Below are 18,873 nucleotides of genomic sequence, written 5' to 3'. Positions count from 1 at the left end.
GCGACATCTGGATTTGGTTCTAAACTGTAAACAACAGTGTTAATTCTCTACCACCTTTTTGTTATGGCGAGGCAATTTTTATGCACACTTTTGTTTTCGATATTTTATCAAAATTAAACACTCAATCATGCAGCAATATAACGATTTGGTATGCTTGAGATACCTGCTTGATTATAGGGACTCGAAAAAGAATTTATTTGCAGTAACTAACCGAATATAAAAATGTTCACATTAACGATTGCGCCCTAACACCGGTTCTAAGCTTCGATGCAGAGTACACGAGCTTTGTTCGCCAGTGACAGGCGTATGAGGCCCTTGGTTTGTATCATAAACTCGCGTAGGAGACGAGCACCCCGACAACAAACACCGCGCGGGAACCGCAATGACCTCTATATCTACATACGGAGGTCACCGCAGCCCACCCGCGACATTTTTGTTGTCGGGGTGAGCATGGTGTTCACTGCATACACAGTATAGTCTCTACTGCAGCTGCTGGTTTTGTTCAAGATGCCACCAGCCCAGAAGTTTCGACATAATCTGTTGAGACGCTGTGTTAACCGCATTCCATATAACCTTTTCCCTGCCCATCAGTCCAACGACCTTTGACTGCAGTGTCCCATGCTCTATGCCATTTGAGCAACGAAGCTGCTCTCTTGACACGTCGTACTTGATCCGAGTCCATGTCGTTGAAGCACTCCACATCTGCCTCCAGAAGTATGTTTGTCGGCATCATCCTAGCAATGACGCACACTGCTGGTGCGTCATGACACGGTGCGGTATGACACATCAGCCGGTGTACCCTGATTAATTTCATAACATTGCACCCGGCCTCTCCATCTAGTGCTTTGAACCATGCTGGTACACCGTATCGGAGAATAGACAATGCTACACCCGCTATAAGCTTACGCACCTGATTCTGCGCCCCCGATCCGTTGGACAAATAGAGGTAATAAACTATAAAGGACGATTGTCGCTGCGGCTTCCTTTGTTATCGTCCCCAAACATGTTGGGTACCTATCTGTCAAAACGTACTGATTTTTCCTTCGTTGACATTTAGTGCCCTATCCTCGCCAGCAAAAAATGTTTCGCCAGTGACGACAGCGACAGTCTTCCTCTATAGTTTATTACCTCTATTGTTGGACATCATTCGCGATAAAGATTTTATCGCCAGTGTAGTCCTTTGGCGTAAATATTCGACGTGGTTAGTAAAATTGAGCTTATCGTCAATCGTCACGGTCAGATGTTTTAATGACCTCACGGAGTTAACTGTACAGGTCCCTACGTTTATCCTCGCTTGATGCAACCCATGGTGTTTATGCACCACAACAACCTCAGTCTTGTGATGTGCTAACGCCAACCTCCTTGAGTTGATTCATTCTTCGACTCTGCTAATCGCGTATGAAGCCTTCAACTTCGTCGAGTGTCGCCTGTGATCTCTAACATTACATCATCCGCAATGCCTTCTATTTTCCACCACCCAGGAGATTTACGCGTAATACTCCGTCATACATGATAACCGGTTTGAGCATCGATCCCTGTGGAACACCTGCAGACAGTTCAATCGACTGCTGACCAGCGTCGCTGTCGACTAACAATATCCTGTTCTGAAAATAGCTTTTCAAAACCCTGCACAGCTAACTCTCAAATGATGCAGGGAATCAGCTACAGCTGCCTAGCGTTATTAAATGCATTATTCACATCTAGTCTAATCAATGCACAGTACCTAATACCTCTCCTATTTAAACCACGCGCTATCTTAGCCGTTTCCGACCGAATTGCTTCGATGGTAGAGCCTTTGCGGAACTCATACTGGTTGCTTGATAAGCCACCATCACACTACGTGTAGTCCGTCAATCTCTTCAGGATCATCAGCTCTACCAACTTATACCTGATGAGTCCAGTAGGTAAATTGGTCTGTAAGCCGAAGGCACTCCCGGGGATTTCCCAGGCTTAGGTAATGACACCAAATTCTACCGTTCCAACGATATGGAAAGTTTCCTTCGTCCAGGCAACGTTGGAGGCAGCTCCTGAACATATCTGCTTGCGCGTGCTTAAGGACCAGGCTAGGAATACAATCCGGACCTGGTGCATTATTAAGCTTGAGTTTTCTTAGTCCGATTTTCCCACCGTAGTGATTCTTCCAGCAGTTCTGTGTCGCTTTACTGACCCGCCTTGTGGTTATGTTGATAGCTGACCATAAAACGTATTTCCTGATTGTCACTAGCAGTATACCCTTCGAGAACCCTCTATTCAGGACCCACCGTCCATCCCGCGCTGCAGACAGTTACATCGATGCATGACGCGTCATTCGGTCCTTTGGCCCTCGTTCAGCAGGACTACGTTCAGTATCGCTACAGCAAGATATGACATCTGTCGTTAGTGAACCGTGAGGCCCAATCCACTGCCCACGCGTTGAAGTCACCTGCTACAACTAATTGTTTAAGACCAGTTAGTCTCTCTACAATATATTCGCACCCTAGTATACACCCAGGTTTTTTTTTACCCGGTTTGGTTTTGGTCGTTTAAGACCTTTAGCGTCAATGAAGCAATGAGTTAACCCCATGAAAAAATTCATAAAAAATCTAAGAAAATTCAGGGGGTATTAAAAAAGCTGTGAAAGTTAAGGTTAACCGGGAAATTAATGAATTCCAACCGCGTAAAAAAAACCTGGGACTACTCTATGCTCCGTCTAGGAGGACAGTAGCAGCTACAAAAGTAAACTCCGTTTACCTTCGCTATAGCAAAACCCTCATCAAAAGCTGACACTGTCTCCTGGATGGGTACCTCCCGCAAGTCCAGATTGTCACTATTCCGGACTTATCCGCAACCCAACTGATATGTTTAGCAGGGATGCGGTACGGGTCGAAAAGCAAGGTAATATCAGTCTTATTCTCGTGCACCGACTGTTGTAGCAGCGTTTGAGTTGCCTGGCAGTAGTTGAGATTTAGCTGAACTACTTGCATGACCAAGCCCGTTTGGAGGCCGGACAGGCCTGCCCACCGGATGGGTTTTTGTTGTCTGTGCCAGGACCACAGATCAAACACATCGGTGCGGCCTGGCAGGTGTAAGCTTTGTGACCTTCAGCTCCATACCTCCGGCAAAGCTGACTCCGATCAGGACCTTTGCAGTCATATGACTTATGTCCGTAATCGAAGCACTTGAAGCAGGCCTGAGGTTGTTGGTTTGCGCTCACCGAGCATACCGTCCAATTCACCTTCAGCTTGGCCTTATCCAGTACCTTCTTGGCGTCAGACAGAGGTACCTGGAATGAGGCAACCTGCGTTCCAGTATAACCTTTCCGCAACCGAATCGCGATATCCTGGATTTCAACGCCACACTGATCTCTCAGTGCAGCTACCAGCTCACCGGCTTAGGTAATTTCGTCCAGGCCTCGGCATTGGATTACATTCACTGGGCATAGGGCTCTCACCTGAACCGCATCACCCAGCACCTCTTCTGCCAACTTTTTATACGCGGAACTCTTCCGCGCAGCATCCCGTTTCACGACGAGTATCATTTTGCCCTTCTGCGTTCTACGGATGCAGTTGACATCATCCCCTAGGCCAGTGAGCTGTTTAGCACCCCGCAAAGCTTTCAGAACGTCAGCATAGCTCTTACCATCAGCCTTGACGATAATTGCTTCGCCTCTGTCCTTCCCGCCATGACCATTGGACGGTGTGCCTTTTCCTCTACGGGCGCTCCTTTTCTTGGCCAATGGCGTCCTCGCCTCCTCTGGCGCTTTTCGCTCCTTCTTCGACTATTTGGGGTTTACAACTTCCCTTCCAGGGCAGACCTTCCTCCCGGCGAACTTCGGTAGTCCTCGTAGCAACCTGCTCAACTTTCTCGCGACGGATCGTAGTAGCCTTCCACTTGTGCAATACCAGCTTGGCGCTAGCTTCCTTCAGGTCGGTTGCCATACTGACCTTAGTTTTGGAGTTGCCAGTTACAGCCATGCGTCTGCGGAGTTCTGCAGTCTGGCTTTCTGGCAGCTGCTTTTCTTCAGTAATGACTCGAATCTTTTTAAGGTCCTTGCTGTACTTCCCGCCGTTGTCCAGAAAGGACGTTATTACGTCCGTTACGCCTGTAATCCCCTCCATTTTCTGACCTCCACTCTCCTTGTGACTGTCCATCACTTCCGTGATCAGGGTAGCTCCGTCCATCTTGATCTCGATGGGAGGCTCCTCCGACCTGCCGCGCTCTTCTGTACCGCCTGCCCCTGGCGATCGGTGGGGCGACCTGATAAGGCTACTTTATCTGGCGATCGCCAGGGATCCACACTTTTGTCAGACGCTTCTTCCCCTCCACTCAAATTTGTTTATTTGTTGTTGGTTTGGTCAACATTTAGGTCCCACGAGTCGCGCGAGAAAAAAGGTCCGCCACGCCAGAGCTCCGCAATAACGTGGTAATGGGAACGCTATACTGTGGGGCAGAGATACATCCTGAACAGAACATGAGCCAAGAGCGTGCCTTGGTGTTCTTAGTTTTAAACTCTGAAAACAGTTCAGTGTGCACTGGGTTGGTACGCAAGCAAAACGATCATGGTAACTAAGGTTCCTTATATTTAGAACTATGCAAAAACATACGAGCATGCTCGATTTCTATTCTGCTATTTATTTCACCCCTCAGACCAGACCACGGGTCGCTTGATACCGTAGGATTAGGGGTTAGGGGACGTCATATTATTAGCTGCACTCAAGTGCTGCTGATAATATGACCAGATTTACACCGCTACACACTGCTCAAAAGTATTTATATCCTCAGAGTAGCGGGTCACAGTCTGCAGTCAGGTCCGCAAATCGTCCTCCATTTGATCGATCCACCTTGCTCGCTGTGCACCTCGCCTTTATGTTCCCGTCGGATCGAAAACCATTTTCACCGGATTACTGTCCCGGCTCACCGCAGTCTTCCGATTATCGCGTTGTGAACGATGGATAGTTCTTCCAACAGCTGATGCAACTCGTGGTCCATTCGCTTACGTACCGTCCGCCATCTGCACCCCACCATAGATGGTACGCAGCACTTTCGAAAACTCCTAGTGCGCGTTGGTCCTCCAGGAGCATCGCCCAGGTCTATGTCCGTCGAGAACTACCGTTGATCCTTTTGTCGTCTCGCGTGACGCGTGAGAAAAGTCGGAGGCAACAATTCTAGAGACAATCGAGCCTTAAATACGTAATGCACTCTATGTCATCATAAAGACAAATAATTGTCATGTTCATATCCATGTCGATATCTAATCACTGGCATGAAAAGGTACTTTTTTTTCCTTTATTAAAGTGTTTTTTTAATTTTAAAATTAAGTTCAACACATAACTAAAAAGGTACTGATAGCTTAAAAGTAAGCCTACGTATTCAGGGATTTTTATGCGTCGCGTCGAACCAAAGCTTCGACATCAAGAAATGAAGAAATACAATTCCGTTTTAAACGTCGGTAATCGTATTTAGGGCGATTCGGATATGATTACGTTGGTTAAATCAGTCTTACGTTCACATGTTTTTCATAGCACATTCACCATTTTTTATTGTTTTGTAATATTTCTGCTACTACTCATCAGCAGTACGTGTGAATAAATTATACTTAACAAGAATTTTGCATTGTTTTTACTCTCTTATGGTTTTGCTTCTTGTTTTCACATATAGGTTTGATTCTATGTGGTTCTGTTAGTTGTTCTTCTTTATTTCTCTTTTTGAGTTATCCTGCTGATTTTTTTTTTCTGTCGTTATTTAATTATCTTACCTCTTTTCTATTTATCAATATAATTATATGTACGTCTGTGTGTTTTTTTCTTGCACAAATAGTGTGTAATTTATTAAGTGGATCTATCCTTTCCATTCTCAGTTTCTCCAACTGTAGCTCATACTGATTTACTGTGCAATAAAAATTGGATTCGATTTTTGTTTAAATTGAAAAGGTACTGCTAAAGCCATCTCGCGTTAAATAATCATGTACTTCCGACAATTTCAGTATTCTCTGTGTTGCTTTCCAATTGATTCACTTTTATGTTTCAAATAATGACAGCATAGAAAGTGAACAAGGGTATCAAGTAAACAGTGAATGTGAAATGGTTTAATTCGTGAACAATCTAGAAATCTATAAACAAATATTTAAACAAAACAAAAAAAACTATTCTTTGATATTTCACGTTTTTGCATCATGACGACACAAAATACATACATAAATGAGTTATAACTTGTTCGCATTATTATATAGTTCCTTGAAGAGAACCGTGTTCATCCAAAATGGAATTAAAACGAAGTCGGTTTGGTAGTACAGAATCAGGCTTTTTCATTACTCATCTAGATTTTATTTTAGACAAAGGAAGAGCCTCAAAAACTGATCGCTGGATGCTGGTGAGGGATGTCGCATTCGCCGACAGTTACTCGGTACATGGCCATTTCACTGATGCCGTGGTAGTGCACGAATGCTGCCACTAGAACCAGCACGTGGAAAATCTGATGCGATTGGAACTGGACAGAAAATGTTTTTAAGTACATTGCGTTTGAGAGAGATAAATTAAAATACTCACATCCATACATACATACATACATACATACACAGCACGCACAACGGTTTTATTGAAAACTACTCAAAAATGAGACTAATGAATCGCATTGATTAACAATTTGGCTGGAACTAGCCAAGATCTTGATCATCAATATGGGATCATAGAAAGAGCAGATGCGCCAAAAAAACCATGTTTACCGTCGTGTAAAATTCAACGGCGGCCCATCTCTGCGACTCAAGCATGTAAATTCAGGAGTGAGGTATGAGAAGTGAAAAGATAAAAGTGAGAAGTGAGTAAACGGAGAAGTGTGAGGGAAAAAAAGAAAAAGAAGGAAGAAAAGGAAAAGGAAAAAAGAAAGAAAAGGAAAAACAAAGAAGAAAAGAGAATGAACGAAGGAAGAAGGAAAAAGGAAGAAAGGCAAAAGATAAAAAAAGAAAGAACTTACTTACTCTTACTAGAACTTCTTACTCACTTCTCATTCCGCCTAATGCCCTTATTTACATTTACGGCAAGGTGAATACTTGCAAATGTGCCCATTTTGAAATTAAGGCAACCTTGAATACGTAAACTGAGATGCAACACGGATATGATATTTTATACAACCGACATGACACTCGCATACACGCACATGAACATACATACACAACTTCATCACACGCCAATATGTAAATCCATTCATCCTCATCCAAGCTCATAAAAACCCATCCCATGCGAACTTACCCAAATGTCACACTTTCCGGGGAACCATCGTTCAGGCACTCGCAGCGCGTAGAACAGTGCTCCCAGAATGTACAGCAAGCCCATCAGGATCAACCAACCGAGGCTGGCTTGAGAGATTTTGCTAAACCAACCTTCCATCAGGACATAGTGGATGGCCGGAATGATGCCAGACAATCCGAAGCTCATGAAGACACCTACAAATTGAACGAAACTAGTCAGTATCGCTGCCTCGAACAACCGCCCATCATGGAACATTCTACTCACCCGCACGCAATGGTCTCAGGTTCGGCTGGGAGAACTTATCCCACAGGGAGGTGATGATCGATGTTACGCCCAGCACGATTACGACGGTTAAGTAGATCATCTTATGTTTGTAGTGGCAGTAGAAGCCATAGTACAGCCAAGGAACGAACGAACCCATGATCAGCAAGGCGATTCCACAGTAGTCCAGTCTGAAAGAATCAAAATTGTCAAGAGTTCTCAAACTTTACAGGGTTTGACTAACTTACTTCGAAAATAGTTTTCCCACCATCTCCGAGTGACAGCATAGCGTGTGAAAAGCGAATGAACAGCCCAAGCACACGATCGCACCTATGAAAAACGACAAAAAGATCAGCTTTTCCTGCAATTGAATCTCGAACGATGGCCGAGTGAGGAAGTAGGCAGCCACTCCGATGAACATCACGCAGCCCAGCAGATGCGTCCAAATGTTGCCGGTTTCGGTGTGAATGCGGAATATAGATTTGAAGCACGCACTAAAGGAGGGCAGGGGCGGCCGATGACCTTTGTGCAGAAAGTCGTTGTCTTGAAGCCATGCGGGAAGATGCTTGAAGTGACACACCTTCCACGACGCCTCCCACACCTTGCGGACAAACTCCTCTGCCTGTTCGGCCGCATTGTGAGCCAGTGCTCCCAAATCGATTTCGTCCGACAGGACTCCGGCCTTGAGCACTTCAGTCATTTCCGCTTCTAGCAGCTGGGTGTCCTCTGGCGTAGATGGCAGCGGGCAACCGACACCATCGTCTTCCTCTTCCTCCAGTTCGTCGTCATCATCGAGCAGGTCGATGTCTTCCGAAGCCAGCGAGTCATCCTCTTCTGGGGACCAAACGCGACGTTTGCGGATCGTGTAATCGGCTTCAACGGCAGTCAGAAGATCATCGTCGGGAACAGGTCGCCTTTGATCTCGGGGCAATGAGACCGGTGCCATACCGGGTACCGGTGCGTTCAAGTCGTACCGTGAGGACATCTGTAGGATGGTATGAATCAGAATACGCAACGAATTATTACATTATTACAAATAGAACCACATAAATGAGAAATATTGGTTTCGGAGGTCCCCTTCCACTATATGGACAAGGTCTAAGGGATTAACGTGGATAGGTGTGTGGTCTTAAAGTGGGCTAGGCTATGCCAATCAAAACCGCCCATTGATCCTTAGCCGTAGGACTCTGCCAAGATCGACCCCAATTATCAAAAAGGTTAGCTCATGGTTTCGAGACTGCGGGATATTGAAGGTCAAGCGCTCAATTGTTCACGGACATTTATTAACAGGGTGTCATCTGAACTCATCTGTATAAACAAAATTCCCTGATTTTTCAGGTGCTTTACTTCAATTTCCAGGTTAAAACAAACTTGTCATATATAGGTTTTTGGAGCTAAATAAACAACTAAAAAAACATTTCAGCTTGCTCATCCGATTTTTCGTTCCTCGGACGATACATGTCTTCAACGTACAACGACAAATGTACAAAATTAGATTTTTTTTTAAATTTCCACATTTTGTATACCGCCTTTTGGAATTTGTTTTGTGATTTCCTAGATGTGAATTTTAATGTAATTTCGAATCGTTTGAAGTTTTCATCAAAATTCGTAACAGTTTCTGATATATTATGAATGGAAACATTTTTCGTTTTATCGATCTTATCCCCTAGGCCCAATGTCACCCCGAACGACGGTACCTCATACAGATCGCAGCTAACGCTTTCCCTTCTATCTACATCAAGAGACGCCGTTGGAAATATGGTGAAGCGGATTGGGAGGAGTACGAACTTGCAATGCCGATTGCCTGCACGGCCCAACCTCCTTCATCCTTCACCGAGTTCACCAACGAAGTTCTCCAGCAAACCATCCCGCAATTCGGTTGCCGTCCTCGCCGTTGATCCCTCAAATGGTAGTCTGAGTAGACTCAGCGTGCTGTTAAAGCCAGACGAAAGACCTTGCGCGCATTGAGGAGACTTGACAACGACCACCCTCTTAGGCCAAATGCCCTGAAATGTTACAAAGAAAAGCATCGACAATGCAAGATCGTCATCAAGGAGGCAAAATCTAAACATGGGGAAGAATTCATCGATAGTATCGACCCAACCGGCGTCGGACTAAGGAGGCAGCTGAAAATAAAGGCTGGTGCCGATACACATTGATTAGGGCAACCGTACTATCTCTTACCCAGCTCAGGTTGCTAATATGCACGCTTGGTGAGTATTTCTGATGGAAGATACGGTTAACAACAGCACGCCTTTCGCCCAGAATACAGCACCAGCACTTACTTTGCTAACCTGGACAACGTGCTACAAACCGCGTATCAAGAAGGTAAACATATTGAACTCGTTTCGCTTGATATTGTCAACGCATTTAGTATGAGCTGAAAGCCATGCATTGATCCAGGAACAGGACATTACTGGCAATTTGCTTGCCTTAATCAAAAACTTCCGAGTGCTGTTTCGCGGCACCGCTTCCGATGAATTCGCCAAAGAAACTGAAGTACCCCGAGACTCTATTCTGACAGTGACTCACTTCCGCATTGCCATGAATGGGGTGTTCGGCGTGTTACCGACCAATGTATTCCTCATTGTTTACGCCGACGACATTTTCCTTGTTGTCATCGATAGGACACCCGGACGGAACAGGATATAGACACAGGCTGCCGGCGGTAAGTGCTATTCATCGGTGGGCCTCATCCGTAGGCTCCACAATGAATACCAGCATCAACACCGGCATCGTGTCGTCGCGGCAAAGCTGTCTCCTTCACTGCTACCACATCAGGAGAGCACACAGGATTCCTCTCCTCGACGCTGATCGGATCCTGTAAAACGCGCCGGCACAGATCTCCCTCCCAGCGGTGCGGGTCCACTGGCACGGACTGAGAAGCTGGCTGATGCCTTCCGCCAGCGTCGACAAAACCATTGCCACGCGTTTCAGAAGAGGTGGCAACACCGACGAACTGAGAAAGTGGGTTCTAAAACTCACCGCAACAAACTTCCGGAACCATGAGATCCGATACACCGACGGTGTCATTGTACATAACTCTCCAAAGTTAGCACCCCAAGCACCTCTTCCTCTGGATAATGTTTGCTAGCATGTCGCCTTACACCACTTTCGTCTGAATTCTCGGTGTTTGTGGCATAATGGGAAACACTGTTGCTGATGTCCTCGTTGGTACATGGCATCTAGGACTGCGTTATGACAAATCCGGGTCGGGAGGCTGGACGACGTAAAAAAATGGACAAACAGTTCGTCGGTGTGGACTGAGCTTTGCTGTAGGATACTAGAAGATCGGTCTTCGTGAGAATGGCTCCACTGGTCCTTGGAGCGAGCCGATCTCCCAAAAGGAGCAACTTGTGATCTCCAGGCACCTGATCAGTCACCTAAGAGTCTTCCAAAGCTTGGATGGAATTCCTTACCGATCTCGTTATGATCTATGTTGTAGCATCGAAAATAATGTTAAGCATTTCATAAGTTGCTCTCCAAAATACGAGCATCCCAGGTAGCTTTATGGGATCTCCGTTGCTATTCGGGACGCGCTAGCACACGATGAGGCTGCGTGGATAAATTGCTTTGCCAATGGCAAACGGGTTCACTACAGATCTAAATACCACCAAAGCAATATGAACAATGCACCAAAATATCAGGAACGTTGCAGATACGCGGAGATGCGGGAAAATTGGAACACCACCACCTACATATGGAAATGTAGGAACTTCCGGCCTACCCTTCCCTATACTTTAAGATTTTTCGCATTGCGCTTGGCGAAACACAAGTCCGTGGTTAGTAAGTATGGACAGACATTTATCCATACGTTTATTTACTAGATTCTCGTCTGAGGTTATCAGACTTAAATCGATCGACAAGCATAATTTGGTGGGTGCATATGTTAGCGGGGATAAAATCAATAAATTGCAGACAATGGTCTTTAAGAAGAATTGGCATTCATTGTGAAATTGTAATATATCCTCTACTCGCTCGCTCCGCCGATTTATTCAAATTCAAATATTTTATTACGCTTTTGACAAATAGCGCTTTCTTGTGGTGGGATATTGAAAATAGCATTATAGTTCGCATTGCACGGAAAAAAGTGATCAAAAGTTTGTTAATATGTGATCAATAGGTTTAGTAACTCTGTCTGAGACAGAGCGCTGTTTATCGAACACCTCACATATAATAGCGTTCCTATCACGATAAATTGTAAACATGTGATGAATTTTGACACTTTTTATCTTGAGAACAATTTGGAAGATATGATCTAGTTGCAAAGGATCACTTAGCGATCTGGTGATGGAATAAACGCAAATTCACTGCACTGCCCCTCTTCGCATGTCCTTTCCATAGTGAAAAACAGCAAGTGGAGAAAAAGTCAATTGAAGTATTTTGACAATTTTGCGTCCAACATGTCAACTATGTATTCATTATAAGTTGGTTATAATAAGCGAGTTTAATTGAATTAAATTGAAAAAAAGTCGCTTATAGCATTTTTCCATGACGGAAACGCTAATGTTACTTACATGCCAATAATTTTGGATCAGATTAGCTAGATATTCGTATAACCGTCTCGCAATTAAGAGTGTACATATATTTTACATCACTTTTTAAATACCTGGATACGCGAGGGTTTGATTGCAAATAACTTACAACAAAAAATTTCATTTTATGCCTCCCCTCCCCTAGAGGTGTGCGCCGGTCCGATATTCGTCGGCGGCGGCGTTTGTCAGAATTTTGGTCGGCAGCGGCGGCGAGAAGTTTTCCGTAAGTTTAACGGAAACTTCTTTAGAATTTCCGCGGAGGATTGTTCAAAATGTAGATTTCAATAAAAAAAAACTTTTGATTTCAACGGAAAATTGTTCGAAATTATTGGATTTCTACCGAAAATGCTTTGAACGTACAGTAGACGTTCGATAACTGAATTTAACATTTAACTGAGTTAAATGACTAACTGCAATTCGATAGTTACATCAGTTTTGCAGTTATCGGACAGCTGAACTTCAGAACGATGTCAAACTCGATGATTTGCATTGCACTCAGGTGCACTTCTGTTGCATCTGATGTCGTCTGACAATTGTTTGACGTTTAGAATGCGTCGCAGTTATTGAACGATTGAAGGAAGGACATTCTTGGGCCAAACGGCTTTTCTACCAAATACCAAACGGCATTTTTGGTCAAATGAAAGACCATGCTGAGGGTGGCTGGGTTCGATTCCCGGTGCCGGTCTAGGCAATTTTCGGATTGGAAATTGTCTCGACTTCCCTGGGCATAAAAGTATCATCGTGCTAGCCTCATGATATACAAATGCAAAAATGGTAACTTGGCTTAGAAACCTCGCAGTTAATAACTGTGGAAGTGCTTAATGAACACTAAGCTGTGAGGCGGCTCTGTCCCAGTGTGGGGATGTAATGCCAATAAGAAGAAGAAGAAGAAGAAGAAGAAGAGGCTAACACGATGATACATTTATGCCCAGGGAAGTCGAGACAATTTCCAATCCGACAATTGCCTAGACCGGCACTGGGAATCGAACCCAACCACCCTCAGCATGGTCTTGCTTTGCAGCCGCACGGCTAAGGAGGGCATACGGCTCTTTTAGCCAAATTACCAGTTCGGCCGTCTGTCGCCTTCAGTCAATGGAATTTCCCAATAATTTCTTATCGAGAATAAAAATAATTTACTGAATAAATCCAACAAAATCCTCAAAAAAATCCGACCATTTTTCCATTATCTTAAAGTTGGCTATGTCAAACTAGCCGTCTAGTGATGAACTTCTCCCTGCGAAAAAATCACTCTTATGAAGGATAAAAAACTAGCCGTCTTAAATAATTTACATTGACAAAGTCAACGTTACAGCGTCCTTTTTAACAGTTACAATTTTCTGTGTGAATTTCAAAGAATACTCAACAGAAACTCAAAAAGAACTTTTCGTGGATATTCCGAATATTTTCCTGTGAGAACTCTGAGGAGATTCCTAAATAAATTCTAAATAATTTTTCTTAGTAAATCCTAAGAGCTACTCTGGGTAATTCCAAAGAGTTCTCGAAACTTGAAAATAGTTCCCGTGGAAAATCTGAAAAAAAATCCAAATGAATATTCAGGAAAAACTTGAAGAATTTTCTAAGAAAGTTCATTATTTTTTAAGCGAAAAACAAAAGATTCTCCCGTTGGTGTTTTGAAAATATCCAAAATGACCAATTCAGCCGAACGACACTTTCGAGCCAAAAAGCATATTCGGCTATTAAGCTATTCAGCCAACCGATTTTTTCAGCCAAAGGAACTATTCGACCAAAGGACATTCTCGACCAAATAACATATTTTGATATTGACATCAAATTGATACATAATTTGTCTACAGATATGAATCATCATGATTGATTAACTATTTTGATCTCATTTTGCTATTATCAAGCCTGTGAACCAATCCACGGATTCGTTTAACTTTTAGTTATACGTTTTTGCGTTTTCTCCGAAATTTTCTCCGATTTTCTCGAAACAAGTTGCATTCGAAAGGTGGTAAGGCCTTGTAGATCACTGTTGAATTTTGTGACGATCGGCGTTCAAAAGTTATTAAGAAAATGGTTCATTGAACCCTCGATTGAACCATATAAGGTTGGTGTCTTAGCTAAATGCGAGAAAGGCAGTATCACTTTTCGGTGAATTAAGTTGGGTTTTTATTTTAACCGTTAAAACGACCAAAAAGACATCAAATTAAGTAAACGTAATCGATGATTTCACAACATTAAAAAAGTTATCGGTTTGCTCTCAAGCTTTGCTCAGGTAGGCTGCTACCAAATAGTTTCGGTTAAACAACATATTAGGCCAAACAACTTTCAGCCTTGTGGTCTTCAGCCAAATGGATTTCTGTCGAACGACTCTGCTATTCAAAAATTCAATTTCAATTAGATTTTTTTAAATTTCAACGGGAACTCTTACGCTATTTCCTCACGAAGTTTTGCTTAGCCTTGACGGAGAGCTTTCGAAATTTAAACAAGAAATTGTATGGAATTTTCTTTGAAATCATTGGTATCTTCACGGAACATTCTCTGGAGTTTCATCGGGATGTTGAAAAGATCTATCAGCTAATTATACGGAAATTCCACTGAATCTTCGGAATGTCCACTGAAAACTTTGCGGACTTCTCCAAATTTGAATCGGCGTGAAAATTTATAGATCAGCGGCGTGACAAATTTTAAACAGCGGCGCGCCGATACAAAAATGTCGACGGCGGCGGCGTGCCAAAAACTGTCGGCGGCGGCGCACACCTCTACCCTCCCCCATTTCGCACCTATTTTGTATTAGAGGTACAATCAGAGTTATCTACGTTTCGTTAAATTTTGGTGTTTTTGTGTTTTTCTCCGAGCTCTTCCCTTTGCACATTTCATACTATGTGGACGATGCACTCAACATGGTCTTGCTTCATAGCCGCGCATCTAATCGCTGAGCTAAAGAGTGCTACATCATGTCCAAGAAGCAAATGCGAACAATCAGTGATAAGAATTTCAGTTTGGCTACCGTTCTGTGTGGTATGATAAACATCCGATCGGTTTAAGTTGAGTACCAACCCAAAGCAGTCACTTAATGTGACTGAAAGTTATTTTTTGCAATTTCTGATAATATCTGGTTTAAAGTTCGTCTTTGAGTGATAAAACGGCCTACTTTCTCATACTAACGAAATGGGTGCTTTAATGAACATGCAACTCAAATGGGTTGCATAATATTCATTATAATACTCATTTGGGTGCTATAATAAAAAACCAACATCAGAACAGTAGTTACATGACTACATTTCGCTGAATTAGCTTGGGTAAGTGTTCAAATAGTATATTCTCTGCATCACGTAATAAATGAAATAGTGTGATGGACATGACATCAAAAATATCCAATTTTAAATTTTGTCTTATAAGTTATAATACATTGTTCAAAATTTAATATTAACCGTGCAGCACAGGCGCGTTCCTGCAACCGTTATGCAGGAATTTAAACAACGAAATATTCAATAAAGTTGTAAGCAACATACAGTGCTACTAGTTCTCCATGAAATCCTATTTTAAAATACAGCTATGATATGAGTTGTTGGCAAATGAATCAAAATCTGAGTGAATTGATGAAGCCATCCCTGCCCACAGCAAAAGGAAACGTGGTATTATGGTGAAGTATTATCAAATAAATTCGGAAACCTAATCAAAGCTAGACATGTTGGACTGAAATTAAAAAAAAAAGCAAATTTAATTGAAGTTGTGACTCTAGGGGAGTTGTATTTCAAGCTGTCTCTTTACGCCACTGTGTGTACTGCACAGTACGATGTAAATTTTAAAAAAGTAAACATTTTATGACTTCCGACAATGTAACGATTTCCGACATTACAGGAACAAAGTCTACTTTTGTCATAAGACGAGTTTGAACAATCCCATTGAATTCCACCACTTGATTGTATCTTGACAGATACGTATTTCGACCTCAACAGTAAGGCCGTCTTCAGTGTCTCGTTGCTGTTGAGGTCGAAATACGTATCTGTCAAGATACAATCAAGTGGTGGAATTCAATGGGATTGTACAAACTCGTCTTATGACAAGTGAAGACATTCCACTAAAAAGCTCAAAATAATTTTCTTAACAAACTCTACTTTTTTAACAGTTTTTAATAAACTTCACCCAATGTATAGCTAATTTCCGCAAGAAAACCAAAATCATCAAAAATCGATATGAAACGAACATACGAAGAGGGGCAGTGCACTATTCGTATAATTCATTGTGAGGCATTTAGACAAAGGAATCTTAGGGAACTGCTCGAGGTAATAACCAACATCGTTAGACTAATCGTGCCGCATATTGAAATCATGCAGTACTTTCGCTCTTCAATGAATCGCCTGCTTTGAGCGTGCTTACAGCGGCACACTAGGAGTTAACTTTCTGAAATCAGTATGGCGAAAGGCATCTAAGGCTCGATTTCTCAAAAATAAGCACTTTCATCAAAAAAATATTTGATAGGCATGGGAGCGGACATCTTCCTGCATAATCGGTACCAAATAGTTTTTCATGAAAAGTTTCTTATTTTGAGAAAACCTGCGTTAGATGACTTTCGCCATACAAATTTCTGGCGGTTAACTCTTGCTGGCTGTTTTGCGCATATACTATAGCGCCTGGATGTGACGGCGGCGAGTAGAAAATCAGCCACTGCCAATAATTCATTCGATAAATGACTGCCTTTCGTTCTGGAGAATGTTATTCAGCTTATTACAGCTGCTTATATCCCGTAGCCTATAACGACCCTTCAACCAAGTCTAGCAATGTCTACAACGTGTTTCCTTTGTCAACGTCGTACAGTACTACTCTCAATCGGCTTTGTATGTTGTTGTCAATAGTAACACCCCAAAGAGAATAGATACTTATATGTAGATAGTATCTATGCTCATTGGTAACACCCTTTATCAATTCGATACAGAAGTTTCTCGGAACTTGCCGATAGAGCTATACCACGCAAAAGATCAACGCATTTGTTACCCTTATAGAATCCCTGCAAAAGGACATTCCGATTTTTTTTTCTATTTTAAGCAACTGAGATTAATATTAAATTCGAAAAGAATAACAGAAGAGGATATTGCGATGGGTTTTCATTCCAAGATGTCTTTTAACTATCTGTATTGTTGAATTAATCAAATAAGTTCAAAAACACAAGAAGTTAAAAACTCTATAGGTGAGATGATAGCCTTTCAATTCAACTTTGTTGCACGAGAAAGTCAACAATGTGTTGATAAAGAGCTTCCTGATGTTGATGAAGAAAACACACTGCCTTAAAAATGAAAATCTACCAACCTGTTGAGGAGACTGCTTCCGAGATGTTTTCAATCTAAAAACGACTGGCTCTCTCGTTTTGTCGGCTGAGCAGCAGCGAACGCTAATAAGTTTTAAATTGGTCGAACTTTGGACCGTGTGCCAATCATGAAATGTGGTATCTCTCTACTTGCTATGTTTTGTATCGAAGCCGTTTACCCCTTCTCGAGCACTCACCGAAACTCGTCAATGTTGATAAATAACCTGTTCGTGATCGCAGAAATTAAAGTCGCTCACCGGCAATATAGCTAATGCTGTACTGTTGGTATAGATAACAATAAACAAAACAACCGCAGCATACCGGTTTCGCGGTATTCATTAACAGCAGTGGCGTGTCATGCATATAGCCTTAGGATACGTAGTTCAAAGCTCCATATTTCTATTGCTTACTCGTGCTGTGTCCGTTGGTGGAATACGCAACGGTAAGAGCGAAAGGGAGGAATAAATCAATCACTAGAAAAATACTTTGAGTATAGTAGGAAAAAGTTCTAGGAGCTATTTTTGGGGTCAGAACATATAAATTTAGCGTCATAACCCTTACAAGTAGTAGTCGTCCACATCCCCCCGTTCCTAAAATACTTTTCCATGTGCCTTGTCAAATTTCTTGCTGCAAACTAGAATAGTGCGATTGAAGATGCGGCGACACATACTAGTAAATGGCTCATTTTGCGCACAATTTGTGCGAGCACCTCTCAAGAAAATGAAAGATGTTGACCGAAGTGGACGAAAGGGGATGTTAAAGTTCAATTGAGAGAGCTAGGCCGGGCAATCAATTCTAGATTGCAGGAGATCTGCAATGAAAAGCGCCTTGGAAGCGCCTAGAAACGCCTAGGAAATAGTCTAGTAATGACCTCACTAACGCGCAACAGAGCGATTTAAGACATTGAATGTTATCGAAGTGTTTCGCTATGCGGAAAATAAATCCAAGTGTTTTCGATGTGATCTTTAAAAGTAAGCTGAGACGAGAGTCTAATAAAACGGCTGTCGGACATTATGCATGTATTTGAGTGTCTGTAGTTTCTACGAAAACATATCACAGAACACTCTAGAATTGCGTGAACTTCTGCTTGGATTACGGATGGCCAACTTCGCATGGGAATCGATATGTCTATCCCAGGGCCAGTAACTCTTGGTTGTTCAGTTTTGAACCGTCAGTATAAAACGTAATTGATCCTGAGCGAAGTTTCGGTCCTGCATTTAACTTTGAACGGTCGATTGAAATTGTACTTTTTCTCCTTCCAGTCTTTATTATTTAGTACTAGGGAGTTTATACTGAAGTTTTTTAGAATGCAAAGATGAGCCTTAAGGTCACCTCCTGAAAGGTTTTCGGATCTTCTGATCGTCAAAGCACTCTTTTCAGCTTAGTACAATTTTACGCAGAGGAAGGATGTACAGTAAAGCATTTAGTGCACTTGATGGTGTACTACTCATTGCATCTGTAATTGCGATTGTCACTAATCATTGAGGTTTTTCGAGCTTCATCTGAGCATTTTTCTTTTTCGTCTTTGACCACCAGACCAACGAACCATAGGTAATTCTTGGTTTTACTATCACTGTATATATCC

General features: G+C 42.5%; 1 protein-coding gene across 1 annotated transcript in view; it reads right to left on the bottom strand.

Annotated features, from left to right (window-relative positions):
• Positions 1-5,489: 5,489 nt before the first annotated feature.
• Positions 5,490-18,873, bottom strand: part of LOC134219740 (adiponectin receptor protein) — a 55,171-nt gene continuing 41,787 nt past the window's right edge. Inside the window, exons 2-5 of the mRNA XM_062698604.1 lie at positions 7,733-8,469; positions 7,488-7,675; positions 7,224-7,417; positions 5,490-6,465 (exon numbers count right to left, since the gene is read on the bottom strand). Of these exons, the coding sequence (XP_062554588.1) occupies positions 6,325-6,465; positions 7,224-7,417; positions 7,488-7,675; positions 7,733-8,469 (1,260 nt within the window). The 3' untranslated portion in view covers positions 5,490-6,324. The remainder of the gene's footprint in view (positions 6,466-7,223; positions 7,418-7,487; positions 7,676-7,732; positions 8,470-18,873) is intronic.

This window comes from Armigeres subalbatus, chromosome 1 (genome assembly GCF_024139115.2).
Source record: "Armigeres subalbatus isolate Guangzhou_Male chromosome 1, GZ_Asu_2, whole genome shotgun sequence".
Classification (NCBI taxonomy): domain Eukaryota; kingdom Metazoa; phylum Arthropoda; class Insecta; order Diptera; family Culicidae; genus Armigeres; species Armigeres subalbatus.
The sequence above is the reverse complement of the archived record's forward strand: the minus strand, read 5'-3'. Positions and strand labels throughout refer to the sequence as shown.